Source organism: Aquarana catesbeiana, linkage group LG01 (genome assembly GCF_042186555.1).
Source record: "Aquarana catesbeiana isolate 2022-GZ linkage group LG01, ASM4218655v1, whole genome shotgun sequence".
NCBI lineage: Eukaryota > Metazoa > Chordata > Amphibia > Anura > Ranidae > Aquarana > Aquarana catesbeiana.
Window position 1 is genome coordinate 284,469,489 of NC_133324.1, and position 17,168 is coordinate 284,486,656.

General features: G+C 44.2%; 1 protein-coding gene across 1 annotated transcript in view; it reads left to right on the forward strand.

The window, feature by feature from the left end:
- LOC141108509 (uncharacterized) overlaps positions 1 to 17,168 on the forward strand; it is a 164,615-nt gene that overhangs the window by 75,138 nt on the left and 72,309 nt on the right. Inside the window, exons 21-23 of the mRNA XM_073600219.1 lie at positions 4,382 to 4,492; positions 6,901 to 7,002; positions 7,118 to 7,193. Of these exons, the coding sequence (XP_073456320.1) occupies positions 4,382 to 4,492; positions 6,901 to 7,002; positions 7,118 to 7,193 (289 nt within the window). The remainder of the gene's footprint in view (positions 1 to 4,381; positions 4,493 to 6,900; positions 7,003 to 7,117; positions 7,194 to 17,168) is intronic.

The following is a 17,168-nucleotide window of genomic DNA, read 5'->3' on the forward strand; positions in this document are numbered from 1 at the left end:
CAATGGTCAGGGTTGTCGGGAAGAGGCCCTTGTCCCCATCAGCATGGGGGCAAGGTGCTTTGGGGTGCACCCACCCCCCCTCATGTTGAGGGCATGCAGTCTGGTATGGTTCGGGGGGGGCACTTACTCATCTCTCCCTTTTCTGACCTGCTGGGCTGCATGCTCAGATAAGGGTCTGGTATGGATTTTGGGGGGGACCCCACACCATTTACTTCTTTCAATTTTGGCGTGGTCCATACTAGACCCAGGGGCCTGGTAGGGCCCCCACGCTGTTTTTTTCAAAAAAAAATTTTTATTCTTCTTTCTTTACATTCAGCTGTCAGCGGGGAAGCCCGCTGACAGCTGATGACTCATCGGTTGTTAAGGACACGGCGGCCGGCTTTCCGGCCCCCTTCTTAGCAACCAGCTATATAGAGTGTAAAAAAGGTTTATAACCCAAAAACGCGTCAAGCACCGCAAAAAAGCACTGTAGAAACGCTCAAAAGCAACATGCATAGATGTGAATCGTGCCTTAGGAGACGCCCTAATGTAAAAGGAGCCTAACTGTAAGTTATCAAAACATCCAATGTATTGATTTTTTTTCCCAAACACAGGTAGGTCTAGAACAACCATAATGTCCATAGTAACTCAGAATATTTTACATAAGGGTGTTATGTAATGAAGGCTAGGAATTAGAAATAGACTTTGACAGTGAATTGGTCTTTTTATGCTTTGTAGCACCTCCAACTTAGGGTGGCTATAGATGTATCAAAATCGGGCCAGTTTAGCAAGGACATTTGGAACATTTTAATCCATCTATAGCTGTTTCAGTTCAACAGAAGTGAGTCTTATGCCGCGTACACACGGTCGGACTTTCCGGCATACTTGGTCCGGCGGACCAGAGTGTGCCGGACAATCCGCCCGTGTGTAGGCGCCGGCGGACTTTTCCGGCGGACTTTTTCCCAAAAGCCCGCCGGACCTAGATTTGAAGAAAGTTCTAAATCTTTCCGCCGGACTCAGTTTCGGGCGGAAAGTCCGCTCGTGTGTGTGCTGGTCCGACGGAAAGCCCGCTCGTGTGTATGCTGGTCCGACGGACCAGATACGACACGAGGGCAGGGTATTGCATCTCGCGCTCGCTGCAATAGGAAAAACACATTTTCCTATTGCGGCGAGCGCGGGGCATACCAGGCCCTTAGGTCTGGTATGGATTATAAAGGGAAGCCCCTACGCCGAAAAAACGGCGTGGGGTCCCCCTAAAATCCATACCAGACCCCGATCCGAGCACGCAGCCTGGCCGGTCAGGAAAGGGGGTGGGGACGAGCGAGCGCCCCCCCCCTCCTGAACCGTACCAGGCCGCATGCCCTCAACATGGGGGGTGGGTGCTTTGGGGGAGGGGGGCGCCCGCGGGGCCCCCCCCACCCCAAAGCACCTTGTCCCCATGTTGATGAGGACAAGGGCCTCTTCCCGACAACCCTGGCCGTTGGTTGTCGGGGTCTGCGGGCGGGGGGCTTATCGGAATCTGGGAGCCCCCTTTAATAAGGGGGCCCCCAGATCCCGGCCCCCCACCCTATGTGAATGAATATGGGGTACATGGTACCCCTACCCATTCACCTAGGGAAAAAGTGTAAGTAATAAAACACACTACACAGGTTTTTAAAATATTTTATTAAACAGCTCCGGGGGGGGATCTTCCTCCGGCTTCGGGGGTCTTCTTCCGGCTTCGGGGGTCCCTCCGCTTCATCTTCTCCCGGCGTCCGGTTGGTTCTTCTCCCGGTGTTCCAGTTCTTCGGCCGGCTCCTCTGCTGTCTTCAGGTAGCTCTCTTGCCAGCAGAGGTCCGGACTTCTGGGCTTCTGGGCTTCTGGGCTTCTTCTCTTCTCTTCTCTTCTCCAGATGTTGACACGACGCTCTCTCCGGCTGGACTGCTCTCCGAGGGCTGCGTTGTGACTTATATAGGCGGAGACCCCGCCCCCTTTTGATGTCACAGTCCCTGGGCATGCTGGGACTGTGACGTTTTAGGGGGCGTGGTCAACATCACCCAGTGACCACGCCCCCTAAAACGTCACAGTCCCAGCATGCCCAGGGACTGTGACATCAAAAGGGGGCGGGGTCTCCGCCTATATAAGTCACAACGCAGCCCTCGGAGAGCAGTCCAGCCGGAGAGAGCGTCGTGTCAACATCTGGAGAAGAGAAGAGAAGAGAAGAAGCCCAGAAGCCCAGAAGCCCAGAAGCCCAGAAGTCCGGACCTCTGCTGGCAAGAGAGCTACCTGAAGACAGCAGAGGAGCCGGCCGAAGAACTGGAACACCGGGAGAAGAACCAACCGGACGCCGGGAGAAGATGAAGCGGAGGGACCCCCGAAGCCGGAAGAAGACCCCCGAAGCCGGAGGAAGATCCCCCCCCCCCGGAGCTGTTTAATAAAATATTTTAAAAACCTGTGTAGTGTGTTTTATTACTTACACTTTTTCCCTAGGTGAATGGGTAGGGGTACCATGTACCCCATACTCATTCACATAGGGTGGGGGGCCGGGATCTGGGGGCCCCCTTATTAAAGGGGGCTCCCAGATTCCGATAAGCCCCCCGCCCGCAGACCCCGACAACCAACGGCCAGGGTTGTCGGGAAGAGGCCCTTGTCCTCATCAACATGGGGACAAGGTGCTTTGGGGTGGGGGGGGCCCCGCGGGCGCCCCCCTCCCCCAAAGCACCCACCCCCCATGTTGAGGGCATGCGGCCTGGTACGGTTCAGGAGGGGGGGGGCGCTCGCTCGTCCCCACCCCCTTTCCTGACCGGCCAGGCTGCGTGCTCGGATCGGGGTCTGGTATGGATTTTAGGGGGGACCCCACGCCGTTTTTTCGGCGTAGGGGCTTCCCTTTATAATCCATACCAGACCTAAGGGCCTGGTATGCCTCGCAACGGGGCTCGCAAGGTGTCAATCTCGCCGATAAAAGCGGCAAGATTGACATCCTTTGCTAGTCCCATCGCACCTGAGTCACGTTCAAAATGAACGGACTTGTCCGTGTGTGGGCAAGTCCGTTCATTCTGAAAGTCCGCCGGAACTCCGGCGAAAGTCCGTCGGAAAGACGGGCGGACCTAGCCCGCCGGAAAGTCCCGGCGTGTGTGGGCAAGTCCGTCCGTTTTAAAGTCCGGCGCACCTGGCGGACAAAGTCCGTCGGAAAGTGTGCCGGACCAAGTAGGATAGAAAGTCCGACCGTGTGTACGCGGCATAATGATCGACTTCTGTCAATTGAGACTGCTGGAAAACTTTCATGTGATCAGTGGCTACGGCCACTGCAGTACTGATCAGTGTATTCTGATAGCAGAGGAGAGCAGGAAGGATTCCTCTATTTAACTTGCTTGTGTAGATGGGGAAATTATCTGTTTTTTTCTTTCTGATCGAAAGAAACACTCGAACTTTTTGTTTAAGATATATTGATTTGCAAAAGAACCATTCATTAATTGGAGAGCATATTTTACATATTTATAGTGCAGGAGTGTCCACCCTTTGCTAAATTGGAAAAGGAATTGTCTTGGGCCACACATAAAATACACTAACAATAAGGATAGCTGATGAGCAGAAATAGTTGGTCAGATCACTGATAAAGATAATTTACCACTTGATAGTGACATGCTAGTTTGTAATATTTTTTATTATAAAAGTAAAAGAGGGCAGCATAAAACTAGTGCAATATTTGACACAGTTTTTGATAAACTAGCACATCAATATCTGCTTTGATGGATGTAGTAGCAATTCTCAATGAATTCTCAAGGTACTCATCAGATATTTTGGTTTTAATTTTGCCCTTTTGTGCTTCATCCTAGAAAATAGTTGCTCACAAATATAGGTGCTGCCGAAAACTGATGACATGAATAAGACGTGATTGTGAAGAGTTTGATATTTTTCTTTGGGTAAAAAAAACTTTTAAAAGTCCAGTATAGAGATACTGTCAATTTTTTCTTCAGCTGCATGTGTTTGCTAAGTGTAAACGCATTTTTACAAAAAATTCCTCCCAAAAAAAATCAACATTTTAAAGTAAGTTTACGATTTTGTGTTGGGCCGCATTCATAGCCGCCTTGGGCTATATGCAGCCTGTAGGCTGCAATTTTGGACACCCCTGTTGTAGTGTTACAACCGCAGACCATGTAACAGTATTATCCTATATAGTACACAGATAAGAGGTGCTAGCTAGAGTATTGCAGTGATTGAAAATATCAGTGAAACGGGCATGGAGACCAAAGGGAAATGCTTATTTTCTTCAGCTTCTGTACATTGATGTTGAGTTCCAAGAAGATTTCATATGTGTACCACTTTGCACATTTAATTCTCTTGTGTCTCCCACACTGATTAACATAACAACAATCTTGTTTTATTATGGATGTAATGTTCTAATTAATTAGATACTTTTCAGATTTTCTTTTATGCAAGAAGTGTATTTCTCAGTGCTGGGCTGCCCGAGGAAAAGATCCCCTATATTTCCCTGGGAATGGGAAGCTTTGAACTACTGGCTGTCATGTTATGTGTGAGTAGTTCTATAAAGTTGTCAATATCAGTCAATATGTCAAATTATATGTTGTCAATATCTTCTTTCCATTTTTTCTCATTTACCTTATTATTCTGCTTCTTTTCTTTTCATTTCCCTCTACACATTATGCAGTTCATTTTTCATGATGTTTGGATTATAGATCATTCTCTTTCTATTGTCCCATATGTTCGTTTCTGTTACCTAAAGATGCTTTTTAGTGCCTCTGTCCTCTTTGGTTGCAGGAGGCGATTTATTCCTTCTCGACTTTAATACTTAGTCCGTGGTCAAGGACATCTGATGTCTTCCCACTATATCGTGTTTTTTTTTTCTCTATTGTATGTGTATGACACACTGTTGACAACGATATGCAATTTGTTACTTATTGTGACCCATTCTTATCTTTGATCCAAACAAACGTATGCACTTTATTGTATTAACATAATAAAAAATAAAAAATATTGCTAACAAACAAAATAAACAACCAAACAAAGAAATAAATGTCACCTCCTAAAAAAATTATTCCATCTGTGCCTTTCCCTTTATATTTTATAGCAACTTAGCACATATAAGAGTGATTAATATCTTAGAGCCATTGTGTGACATAGCTTTATAAGATTTGCATTAAGACTAGGCACATTAAATGCATACTGTAAATGACACGGGTGTGTGCTGCCTATTGCATTAGGGTGTGCACCCCAAAGCTCAAACGGGGCAGTGAATATATGTGAAGTGCTATGTGCTGAGTGGCTTCCTGCTCATTCACAAACAGAATCATAGTAAACACAGTTTACTATGCTTTAGTTATGAGTGGACACAGTGAGCGAGAAAAGAAAAGGAACTATTTACTTGCTCCTTCCCCTGCTCTCTATCCTGAAACATCAGCCGGGGGATAGGAGAGGAGGGAAGCCAGCAGCACTGCAGGGTGGGGGGGCCAACGGGGGGGCCCCGGAAAGTAGGGGGGGATCGGCAAGGCACTAACTGATTAGGGTGTGCCCAGGCACACCTGGCAGACGCCTATGGTAGATGGTAAAATCAAATGACCCATGTGAACAGTTACAAGGAATATCATTCTAAAGTGCAATGCTTCTTCAGAATGATCCAAAGTGATAGTTATATTGCGTACACCATGGATTATATAAGTGCATGGCACTATTGCACTGACAGTGCAAGCGTCTGTTTTGCATTTTTTTAATACTCGTTCTGAGTTTTTGACCATATTTTTTGAATTCTGAGTTTTTGACCATATTTTTTGGTGATGCCATAAATCTATGTCTAAATGACTCTCCTTATCATGATTGCAATCACATTTGAGTTACAGTAAATTAATTTCCATCCATTTTTTTCTTTTTTGTGTGTACGTAAAGATGGGTTTCTACCAAAGATGCTATAAACCCACAGAAATGTTCCAGTTTTTTCCATCAGTTTTTCTTCTCTTTTAAATCCATGCACCGATCATTTTTGTACACCAACTTTGTAAACTGATTTTTATGTAATTGTTTTTTATATATTCATATTCATATTGATTTAAAAATTCATATGAACATTTTTACTGAATAAATAATTTATTTCAGGCGCATATTCAGTTTACAAAGCATTCTGGCCTTTTTAGCAAGAAAGCCCAGCATGATTTTTACTAATCTTGGTGAGAGTTGGGTGTTGTGACACCTCACCTTCTCCTTCACCTTGCCCTTTGACTCTTTCAGCTTTTTAGTGCAGTGTTTCTCAACTCCAGTCCTCTAGGTGCCCCAATAGGTCATGTTTTCAGGATTTCCCCTCAGATGAAACGGCTGTGGTAATTACTAAGGCAGTGAAACTGATCAAATCACCTGTGCAAAATAATGGAGATCCTAAAAACATGACCTGTTGGGGCGCCTTGAGGACTGGAGTTGAGAAACACTGTTTTAGGGCACAACTGCTGTCTGAAAGAGCCTACAGAGAACACAGGGTTTGCACAGAGCCTGCCACCTGCTGGCAATATGGGGGTAAATATAAAAAATATTAATGGGCAATGTTCCACTTTACTCATTTTAAAATCAAATAGACAGAAAATGTATAATATATCAGTGGCTGAGCCTGTGAGGGAGGATAAAGAAGAAAAACAGATCGCAGGCGAATTTGAACCATGTCCATGAGCAAATTTTAATGCAGGCCTTTTTAAGAATAAGTTATCATAGATCTGTGATATCAACTAATATCAACTGATATTAACAAAGGCAGACTGTCCAAAATTGTCGATATAAATTAGATGCTTTATTCACATTGTGTACTAACCCCCCCCCCCCTTTTATTTATAATCACATTATAATACATGGTTAATCTACACTGAGTTTTGTTCACAATAATCTTGCCAGTTATATTTGATGTGTCTTTTGTACTTGACGTGATCATCTGTCTTTTTCTAATAGAGTCTACTGATAGAGAATTGTGGAAGAAAAAGTCTTTTGCTGGGAAGCTATGGCTTGATGGCAACCATGCTAGCCCTTCTCACCGTCACCTTGTCCTTTCAGGTAAAGAGACACCCTGATGTAAATTGTACTATGCAGATATCTTCTTTTCATTGGAATTTACAGGAAATGACAAAGGGCAACACATTTACACAACTTTTTATATATATTCTTCCAGGATTGGACTTACTGGATGCCATATTGCAGTGTATTGTTCATTTTCTTGTTCATCTTTTTCTTTGGTGTTGGTCCAGGTATTGTATGTACAGTTTTATCTTAATTATAACTACATAATGGGTGCAGCTTCTTGATAGTGATATGCTAGTTTGTAGAATCTAAGGAGGTGACAGAACCTTTGGCATGGTTACTCGGCTAACTGGTCTGGAAAGGGTTCCCCAGTTTTTTATGGAATTCGTGTCAGTGCAACTGGCAGAACAAGCCTGGAATGATATTTGGATTGTGGTTCTTGGGGTCTAAAGGGCTATTAGTAGAAGAAGACGATCTGCAACTCCATATATGCTCTTAAATATCTTCAAATGTATTCATATTCTGTAAAAGACACTTGTGGTACAGCAGATGTTAACACATTTCAGCCATGTTGGCCTTGAACAAGGCCGACATGGCTAAAACACATTAAGATCTGCTGTACCACAAGTGTCTTTTATGGAATATCAATAAATTTGAGGATATTTAAGGGCATGTATGGAGTTGCGTTTCATCTTCTACTATATGTGCTTGCAGCTGTGCGACAGCTCATCCTGCGCCCCAACAGCTCTAGAGGATTTTCTCACATTCCAGGGTAGTAGCACCTTATTTCTATTTCATGGTCTAAAGGGCTAGGCTTGATACTTGTGAATTCTCCTTAAAGCAGAACTAAACCCTCTTATTCTTTTTAGCCAGAGAAGCTGACATCTTAGCTTCTGATTGATCTGCAACTGGCATGGTGCTCCACATGTGATCAGTTATGACACCAGCTATTTGACATTTTGACAGTATTGTTGCAAACACAAGCAAATGTGACAGTTAGCATTCCCAGCGTGCTGGGAATGTAACTGTTTTTTGAAACGGTTAAATTATTGGGTTTGGTTCTGCTTTAAGAGTTTGGCATGTGTCCAATCTATATAGAGAAATGTGGTGCAGTTGGTCCACAGGCTGAGAGAGAGAAACACATTCTTGTGACGAAGGGGAAAATAATGTGTTGTCTTCACGAGGGAAATTTGTGCCAACCAAATTAAATGTATGTATCATTTAGCTGTTGTGAGAATTTGTACCTGTTGATGCCATTTAACAGACCACCTTGTCAGGTTTCTTCACTAACTCCAGGCACTCATGTCCCAGTCATTACACAGAGACATTTTGAGAGCACAGTGCTGAACACCCATTACCTTCCACCAGTTCCATATATTTTGCTTTGAACTCAGCCCATGGGAGCCAATGGCGCTGCTGTCTCAGCCAATGAGGAGGGTAACTGAGACACTCCTGCAAAATCGCTGGATCTAGATGGGGCTCAGGTAAGTTTTAGAGGGGTTTCTGCACACAGAAGTTTTTTAATCTTAATGCATAGAATGCAGTAAGATAAAAGAACGTTCTGCCTTTACAACCACTTTAATTATCATCTTTATACGTAAAAAAGAAAAAGAAAATCCATGGGGTAAATCCCCTATTAATAAAAAAAAGCCAAACAGTACTTTTCCACTGTGTGTTTTCTCGTAAATTATTAATCAACATTTCTTTCTCACAGTGTTTCTTGTGTATGTAACACATACCCGGCTTCAAAACAAACATGCATATCTCATACCTGAAGGGCTGCTGGGGAATTCAAGGAGTTCTCTGAATGGACAAGGTAAAGATTGTGACCTCACCGCTTCTCCTCTCCACTTTGTTTAGTCAGAGAGTGCCTTGTATTCATAGAAAAGAATTCAAGGCGTTCTATGAATGTTAGCAATGTTGAATTAGTGACCTTCTGTGGTCAGTGCGCAGAGGGGAAGCAGCTTGGCACAGGACCTGGTGGATTGCAGTTATCACTGTAGTAGCGCAGTGATTGTCAGCTTCCCTAGCAGTCCATCAGTTATGAGATATACATGTTTACTTTGCCAAGCTGGACTAATGTAAGTATGCAATAAAGATCATTCCTGGACTTAGACATTATAGCATACCTGTTATTAGAGAAAGATAAGGGCTGGCGCCATTGGTCTCCTTCAAAAAATGCTAGATGTCTGGCTGTGTCTGGTTTCATATGTCTGGTTCATGGACCTGGAACACTCATGTAGTCAATGAAAAGAGGAAGTGTTGAATTTTAATTCATTTATAACAACATTGTTATATGTGGTGGAGGTTTTGAATTGACGTTTTTTGTCCTCTATTTTTCAATAATTTTATGTCCAATAAATGATATTATTTTTGATAGCATACTGTCTTGGGTTACTTTATACCAACTGCTGGGAATCTGCTGGATTTTTGCGATTTGGTCAATCACAGCACGATGTACAGTGAGAGTCATGATTGGCCAAAAGCAGGGTGCCTTTGGCCAATCATGGCTTGGGGGCTAAGTCCACACCCCAAACTATATAAGGCTGTTGCCAATGGCAGCCGTGTAAAGTGTGCATTAATGGAGAGAGATTCGGCAGGGTAGTTAGTGGATTGAGTGTGCAGTCAGTGTAGTGTATATAACACAGTGCAGAGTATATAGCGCAGTCGGTGTAGTGTATATAACGCAGTGCAGAGTATATAACACAATGCAGTGCAGAGTATATAATGCAGTGCAGAGTATATAGTGCAGTGTAGTGCAGAGTATATAACACAGTGCAGCGCAGAGTGTATAATACTGTGTAGTGTAGAGTATATAATACAGTGTAGTGCAGAGTATATAGTGAAGTGCACAGTATATAATACAGTACAGTGCAGTGTAGAGTATATAATACAGTGCAGTGCAGAGTATAGAAGTGGTTAAGGGGAACCCTATGATAGAATTAAGAAAAAAAAGTGGCGTGTGGTCCCCCCCAAAATCCATACCAGGCCCTTTGGGTCTGGTATAGATTTTAAGGGAAATCAATGGCAATTTTTAAAAAAATGACGTGGGGTCTGCAAAAAACTATACCAGACCCTTTTGGTCTGGTGTATATTTTAAGGAGAACTCCACGCCAACATTTTTTTTAAAAATGGCATGGGGCCCCCCCAAAATTCATACCAGACCTTTATCCGAGCATGCAGCCTGGCAGGCCAGGAAAGGGGGGGGACGGGCGAGCGCCCCCCCCCCTGTACCATACAAGGCCGCTAGCCCTCAACATGGGGAGGGTACTTTGGGGTGTCCCCCAAAGCACCTTGTCCCCATCTTGATGGGGAAAAGGGCCTCTTCTGGACAACCCTAGGCTGTGGTTGTCGAAATCTGTGAGCAGGGGGCTTATTGGAATCTGGAAGCCCCCCTTTAACAAGGGTGCCACCAGATCCCACCCCACCCCCCTCATGTGAAGGGGTATGGAGTACATCATACCCCTACCTGTTTACCAAAAAAGTGTAAAAAAAAAAAAAAAAACCCACAAGAGACAGCTTTTGACAAATCCTTTAGGCTACATTCACACTGAGGCGTTTTACAGGTATTTTTGTGCTGCTTTTTCTGCAGCCCCAGTGTGAAAGCCTGAGATTGCAGGATGGGAAAAAAAGTTCTGCAAGCAGCATCTTTGGGGTGGTGCGGGAGCGATGTATACACTGCTCCTAAGCCACCCTTCCCATTGAAATCAATGGACAGCGCTGCCGAAACACCTGCAAAGTGTGCAGGTGTTCTATAACAGCGGTAAAGCGCCGCTAAAACTAGCGGCGCTTTACCACTAAAGACCCGCCCCAGTGTGAAAGTAGCCTTATTAACCGCTTGCCGCCCACCATCAAATGACAGAGGGGTGGTGCGGCTCTTGTCCTGGGACGACCTTATATATGACATCAGGGGTAGGCAGCGTGGCGATCACGGCCGCACCATGTTGCGAGGACACGGCGCAACCCCGATCTCTGTAAAGAGCTGCTGCCACAGCTCTTTAAGCATGTGATCGGCTGTGTTCAATCACAGCCAGTCACATGTAAACACGGAAATGCCAGTAATCAGCTCTCATCACCTCACACTGACAGAGTGTAGGGTGAGGAGAGCCGATCAGCGGCATCGCCTCGCAGGGGACATCCAGACATGTAATTAGGGCACTGATCATCGGTGCCCTGATTACAATAAAGCGCCACCAGTGTGAGCAATCAGTGCCCACCAGTGCCACCATTCAGTGCCCATTAGTGCTGGTTATCAGTGTCACCTATCGGTGCTGCCCATCAATGCCCATAATTGCTGCTCATCAGTGCCACCACCCATCAATGCCCATCAGTGCCCATCAGTGCTGCCCATCCGTGCTGCCTATCAGTGCCCACACGGGCCGCCTATCAGTGCTCATCAGTGCCACCTATCAGCGCCCACCAGTGCCACCTATCAGTGCCCACCAGTGCCACCCATCAGTGCCACATATCAGTGCCACCTAATCAGTGTACATAAGTGCCACCTCATAAGGGCCACCTCATCAGTGCACATAAGTGCCACCTCATCAGTGCACATCAGTGCAGCCTATCAGTGCCCATCAGTGCTGCCTCATCAGCGCACATCAGTGAAGGAGAAAATTACTTATTTACAAAATTTTCTGACAGAAACTAAGAAAAACTTTTATTATTTCAAAATTTTCAGTCTTTTGTTTTTTTTTATGGTAAAAAATAAAAAAACCCCAGCAGCGATTAAATAACACCAAAAGAAAGTTCTATCTGTGTGAAGAAAATTATAAAAAATTTCACATGGTTACAGTGTAGCATGACCGCGCAATTGTCATTCAAAGTGTGACAGCGGTGAAAGCTGAAAATTGGTCTGGGCAGGAAGGGGGTGAAAGTGCTCTGTAGGCAAATGGTTAAAAAATAAAAAAAGTGTCCCACCGCCCACGGACCCGGAAAATAGGATAGATGGAAAACGCTCCACTTCCATGGGAGGCCTCCCGCGGACTGCTCTCTCTTCACTTTGGCAGCTCTTATATAGGCAAGGGCGGGGCCACCCGGTGACATAACAGGGTGACCCTGCCCCCTTCTGACCTCATGTGAGAGCCCCCCTTGCCCCACAGCACCCACCCCCCCATGTTGAGGGCATGTGGCCTGGTATGTTTGCTTGCTCCCCCCCCCCCATTTTCCTGACCTGCCAGGCTGCATGCTCAGATAAGGGTCTGATATGGATCTTGGGGGGACCCTAAGCCGTTGTTTTTTTCAATTTTGGCATGGGGGTCTCCTTAAAACCCATATGGACTGGGGGGGGGGCGCTGTTTTTTCCCCATTTTTTTAAATCTGTATTGCTGGATGTTGGCAAAACAATACAGCCGCGAGCAAGTTTAAATTATTTTTTTTCCTTTAGAAATGTCATTATTACTGCGGCATGTTCTATACATTGTAAAGATGCGCCACTTTACAGACAGACTAAGGGGACCCCCAGGCACAATATTTAAAGGAATATTTCATTTTTATTGTTTCACTTTAAGCATCATTAAAATCACTGCTCCTTTAAAAACAATTGTTTTAAAAACTTTTTTTTGCATTGATACATGTCCCCTAGGGCCGTACCCAGGGGTCCCCATACACTTTTTATGGCAATAACTTGCATATAAGCCTTTAAAATTAGGACTTTTCCTGATTTTTCATGTTCATGTCCCATAGACTTTAATAGAGTTTGCATGCTTGGTAGAACTTTCTGCCTGTTCGAGATGTTCTGGTGTGAAATTAACCAGGGGGGTGTTTGGCCCATTCCTTAGTGGCAAGAAAATATCAGTGTTCATATGAGAGGTCAGTCCCTCTGTTTTCCTATATAAAACTGACCACACTAAGCTTGAGAGCACAACATGATCAGTTCTCTTGCTGTACTGGGAACTCAGTGTGCTCTCCTCCAATGATTAGACTTATGCTGAAACACCCCCCCGCTCCACCACCAGCCTTTTACTGGGGAGTTCAGTGTGCTGCTTTTGCTCCCTCCAGCTCCTATGCATCTGAGAACAGAGGGAGTGTGATCACTTATAAAAAAGAGGAAAAAGTTTTTATAATGTTTTTTTCTATCTATAAACAAATGTTTTGCCTTTAATTGGTGATGGTGTACATGTACTTTAAGGTAAAAAAGAAAACGTTTTGCCTTTATAACCAGTTTAGTAATATGTGTTCTTCACAGGAACGCTGACGCTGTCAATATTTATTGAAATAACTAATCACTCCACTCGAGCTGCAGTGTTTGTGATCATTGGCTGTTTGAACTGGACCAATTTCTATTTAATTGGGATGGCCTTTCCCTACATACAGGTGAGTATATGACATTATGGCAGCAATGCCTCAGAATAATGACCTTTTCACATTTATTTAGTGTAATAAAAACAAATATTGCAATGCAAGGAATAATTAAGACAACTCCAATGCTCATCATATCAATTTTTAAACCAAGTTTTGAAAAAACGACTATGCTACGTTTATACTGTTTACCATTTATCCTGTGTACAAATGTATGTGTTTTGGGGTATACAGCGAGTGGTTGGGCACATGATACCATATCCCACTTTGTTTTTATTCTGCTCCCTATTTTCCAGGCTGCTCTGGGCGATTTCTGTTTTCTCATCTTCTTTTTCACTATTGTGGCCTCTGGAACCTTCCTCTTCTTTGTCCTTCCTGAGACAAAGGGAAAAACTTCCCAGCAAATCACTTTGGAATTCAACAGATTGAACTTCAGAGGCCAAAAACCACAAAAATCAATAGAGCTTTCCACCTGTTTGTGAGCCAATGTGAACTGTCCACATAATGTGATAATATCGTGTCATTTACTAGACAACATTGTACTGATGTATATGTGACCTTGTGGACTCCTATAAACAACAAATTAGCGAAGAAGTCTAATATCCTAAAAATGATTGTATTGATAGATCTTTGTTTTTTCATAAAGTAAAGATTCATGTAGAAAAATAAAAAAGGTCCTGTGCTTGTTGGAATAGTGTTGTAATCTTAATTAGAAAAGCTGCTCACACGAAATAACCGTATATCCCCTCTACCTATAGGATCAGCAGTTATTTCACACAAATTAAAGTGATTCTAAATGTAAACATTTTTTTCTTTAAAATAGCAAACTCTGTGTAATAGTTTTGCACAGAGCAGCCCCAATCCTCCTTTTCTCAGATCGTGCTGGTGCTCCTGGGTCCTAGGCCCCGCTCCCCACTCCCTCATCACTGGCTGTAATTGACAGCAGCAGGAGCCAATGGCTTCCACTGCTGTGTCTGAGCCAATGAGGAGGGAGAGAGCAGACAGAGCCTCTGCTCTCATGCACATCGCTGGATTGAGATCGAGCTCAGGTAAATAGGGGGGGGGGGGGGCTGTTCATGCAGAAGGTTTTTTTTACCATAATGAATAGAATGTATTAACCACTTGAGCTCTGGAAGGTTTTGCCCCCTTCATGACCAGACCATCTTTTGCTATTCAGCACTGTGTGGAACAGTGCTACCCTGGTGATTGCACGATCATGCAACACTGTACGCAATTGAAGTCTATATATTTTTTTCAGGCAAATAGAGCTTTCTATTGGTGGCATTTGACCACAACTGGGTTTTTTATTTTTTATTATATAAGCGGGAAAAATGTTTTAAAATTTAGCGGGAAAAAAAGGATATTTTCTACTTTCTGTTATTTACTCAGATCAGTGTTTTCCTTCATCAATAAATACTATGAGTAATTTAAAAAAAAAAACCTTAATCTCCAGTGCCAATGAACCAAGTTTTATCTACACCAACAGTGAACTACAAAACACCTCCTCCAAACTGCTTCATGCTTTTAAGTGCTTGCATCCAAATTGTGCACTCACCAGAATTAGATGAGCCCTTAAAGTGGATGTAAACCCGATTCATGAAATTTGAGCTGGGCACATCTATCTGCAGTGTTTTCTTATCTCTCTTCAAAGCACTAAGTCCTGTTCTCCTGCTCCATTCTTCTGTTATCAAATGATAACTTCTAACAAGTTCTCCAACACACGGGATAAAGCCAGCTTGAATTTTGTGTCGTGGGAGGCTGCTATAAATAGATTAGCACAGAGCTAAACTATTCAGGAAACAGCTCTGCAAGTCTTTGCCTATGTGGAATGGGGGGGTGTGCCTTTCCTCCAATCAGCTGTCTTGGTTGTGTGCCCAGACTTCACACGTAGTGCTGAACAGGAAGAGAAAACCTCTTAACATGATGTGAACTTTCTAAAGAATATATAAAGCTGAAAAGAGCAGATATGCATGTAAAACTTATGTAGGGAGATTTGTTTTATCCCTGTGTATCATCTGAGGCTGTTCACTTCACTGGGTATATGTGAGGGTTTACATCTGCTTTAAATTAATTAGTAGGTATACAATAGCTTTATTCCTTGCTGTCTTTTCAGGCAGCCCTCAAAATAGCCTATTTTTTGGACTCTCTCAGATACACTATATTACCAAAAGTATTGGGACACCTGCCTTTACACGCACATGAACTTTAATGGCATCCCAGTCTTAGTCCGTAGGGTTCAATATTGAGTTTTCCCACCCTATAACAGCTTCAACTCTTCTGGGAAGGCTGTCCATAAGGTTTAGGAGGGTGTCTATGGGAATGTTTGACCATTCTTCCAGAAGAGCATTTGTGAGGTTAGGCACTGATGTTAAAGAGAAGGCCTGATTCGCAGTCTCCACACTAATTCATCCCAAAGGTGTTCTATTGGGTTGAGGTCAGGACTCTGTGCAGGCCAGTCAAGTTCCTTCACAGGGCCGATCCTAGGGTCACCGGCGCCTGGGTGCAGAAATATTTCTGGCGCCCCCACATGGGCGTGGTCATCTTACCAACTCCACCCCTTTACAAATGATTCTATGGCAACGACTCAAATACAGAGCTGCTCCCCTAAGAAGTCTTTGTTACCCTGAAATCCTCCCATGATCTCTTAACAATAAAGAAAATACAGGAAGAGAGAACACTAATGAGACCTGGAGGGGAACCTCTCTGATGCACACAGAGAGGGCTTCTGTTAGAAAGAGTCCCCAGACATAATACAGGATACGGTCAAAGACTGCAGACATGATACAAGAGCTGGACAGAGACTGCAGACATAGTACAGGAGATGATCAGAGACTGCAGACATGATACAGGAGATGATCAGAGACTGCAGACATAGTACAGGAGATGATCAGAGACTGCAGACATGGTACAGGAGATGATCAGAGACTGCAGACATGGTACAGGAGATGATCAGACTGCAGACATGGTACAGGAGATGATCAGAGACTGCAGACATGGTACAGGAGATGATCAGAGACTGCAGACATAATACAGGAGATGATCAGAGACTGCAGACATAATAAAGGAGATGATCAGAGACTGCAGACGTGGTACAGGAGATGATCAGAGACTGTAGACATAGTACAGGAGACGATCAGAGACTGCAGACATGGTACAGGAGATGATCAGAGACTGCAGACATAGTACAGGAGATGATCAGAGACTGCAGACATGGTACAAGAGCTGGACAGAGACTGCAGACATAGTACAGGAGATGATCAGAGACTGCAGACATAGTACAGGAGATGGTCAGAGACTGCAGACATAGTACAAGAGCTGGACAGAGATTGCAGACATAGTACAGGAGATGGTCAGAGACTGCAGACATAGTACAGGAGATGATCAGAGACTGCAGACATAGTACAGGAGATAATCAGAGACTGCAGACATGGTACAGGAGATGATCAGAGACTGCAGACATGGTACAGGAGATGATCAGACTGCAGACATGGTACAGGAGATGATCAGAGACTGCAGACATGGTACAGGAGATGATCAGAGACTGCAGACATAGTACAGGAGACGATCAGAGACTGCAGACATGGTACAGGAGATGATCAGAGACTGCAGACATAGTACAGGAGACGGTCAGAGACTTCAGACATAGTACAGGAGATGATCAGAGACTGCAGACATGGTACAGGAGATGATCAGAGACTGCAAACATGGTACAGGAGATGATCAGAGACTGCAGACATGGTACAGGAGATGATCAGAGACTGCAGACATGGTACAGGAGATGATCAGAGACTGCAGACATGGTACAGGAGATGATCAGAGACTGCAGACATAATACAGGAGATGATCAGAGACTGCAGACATAATAAAGGAGATGATCAGAGACTGCAGACATGGTACAGGAG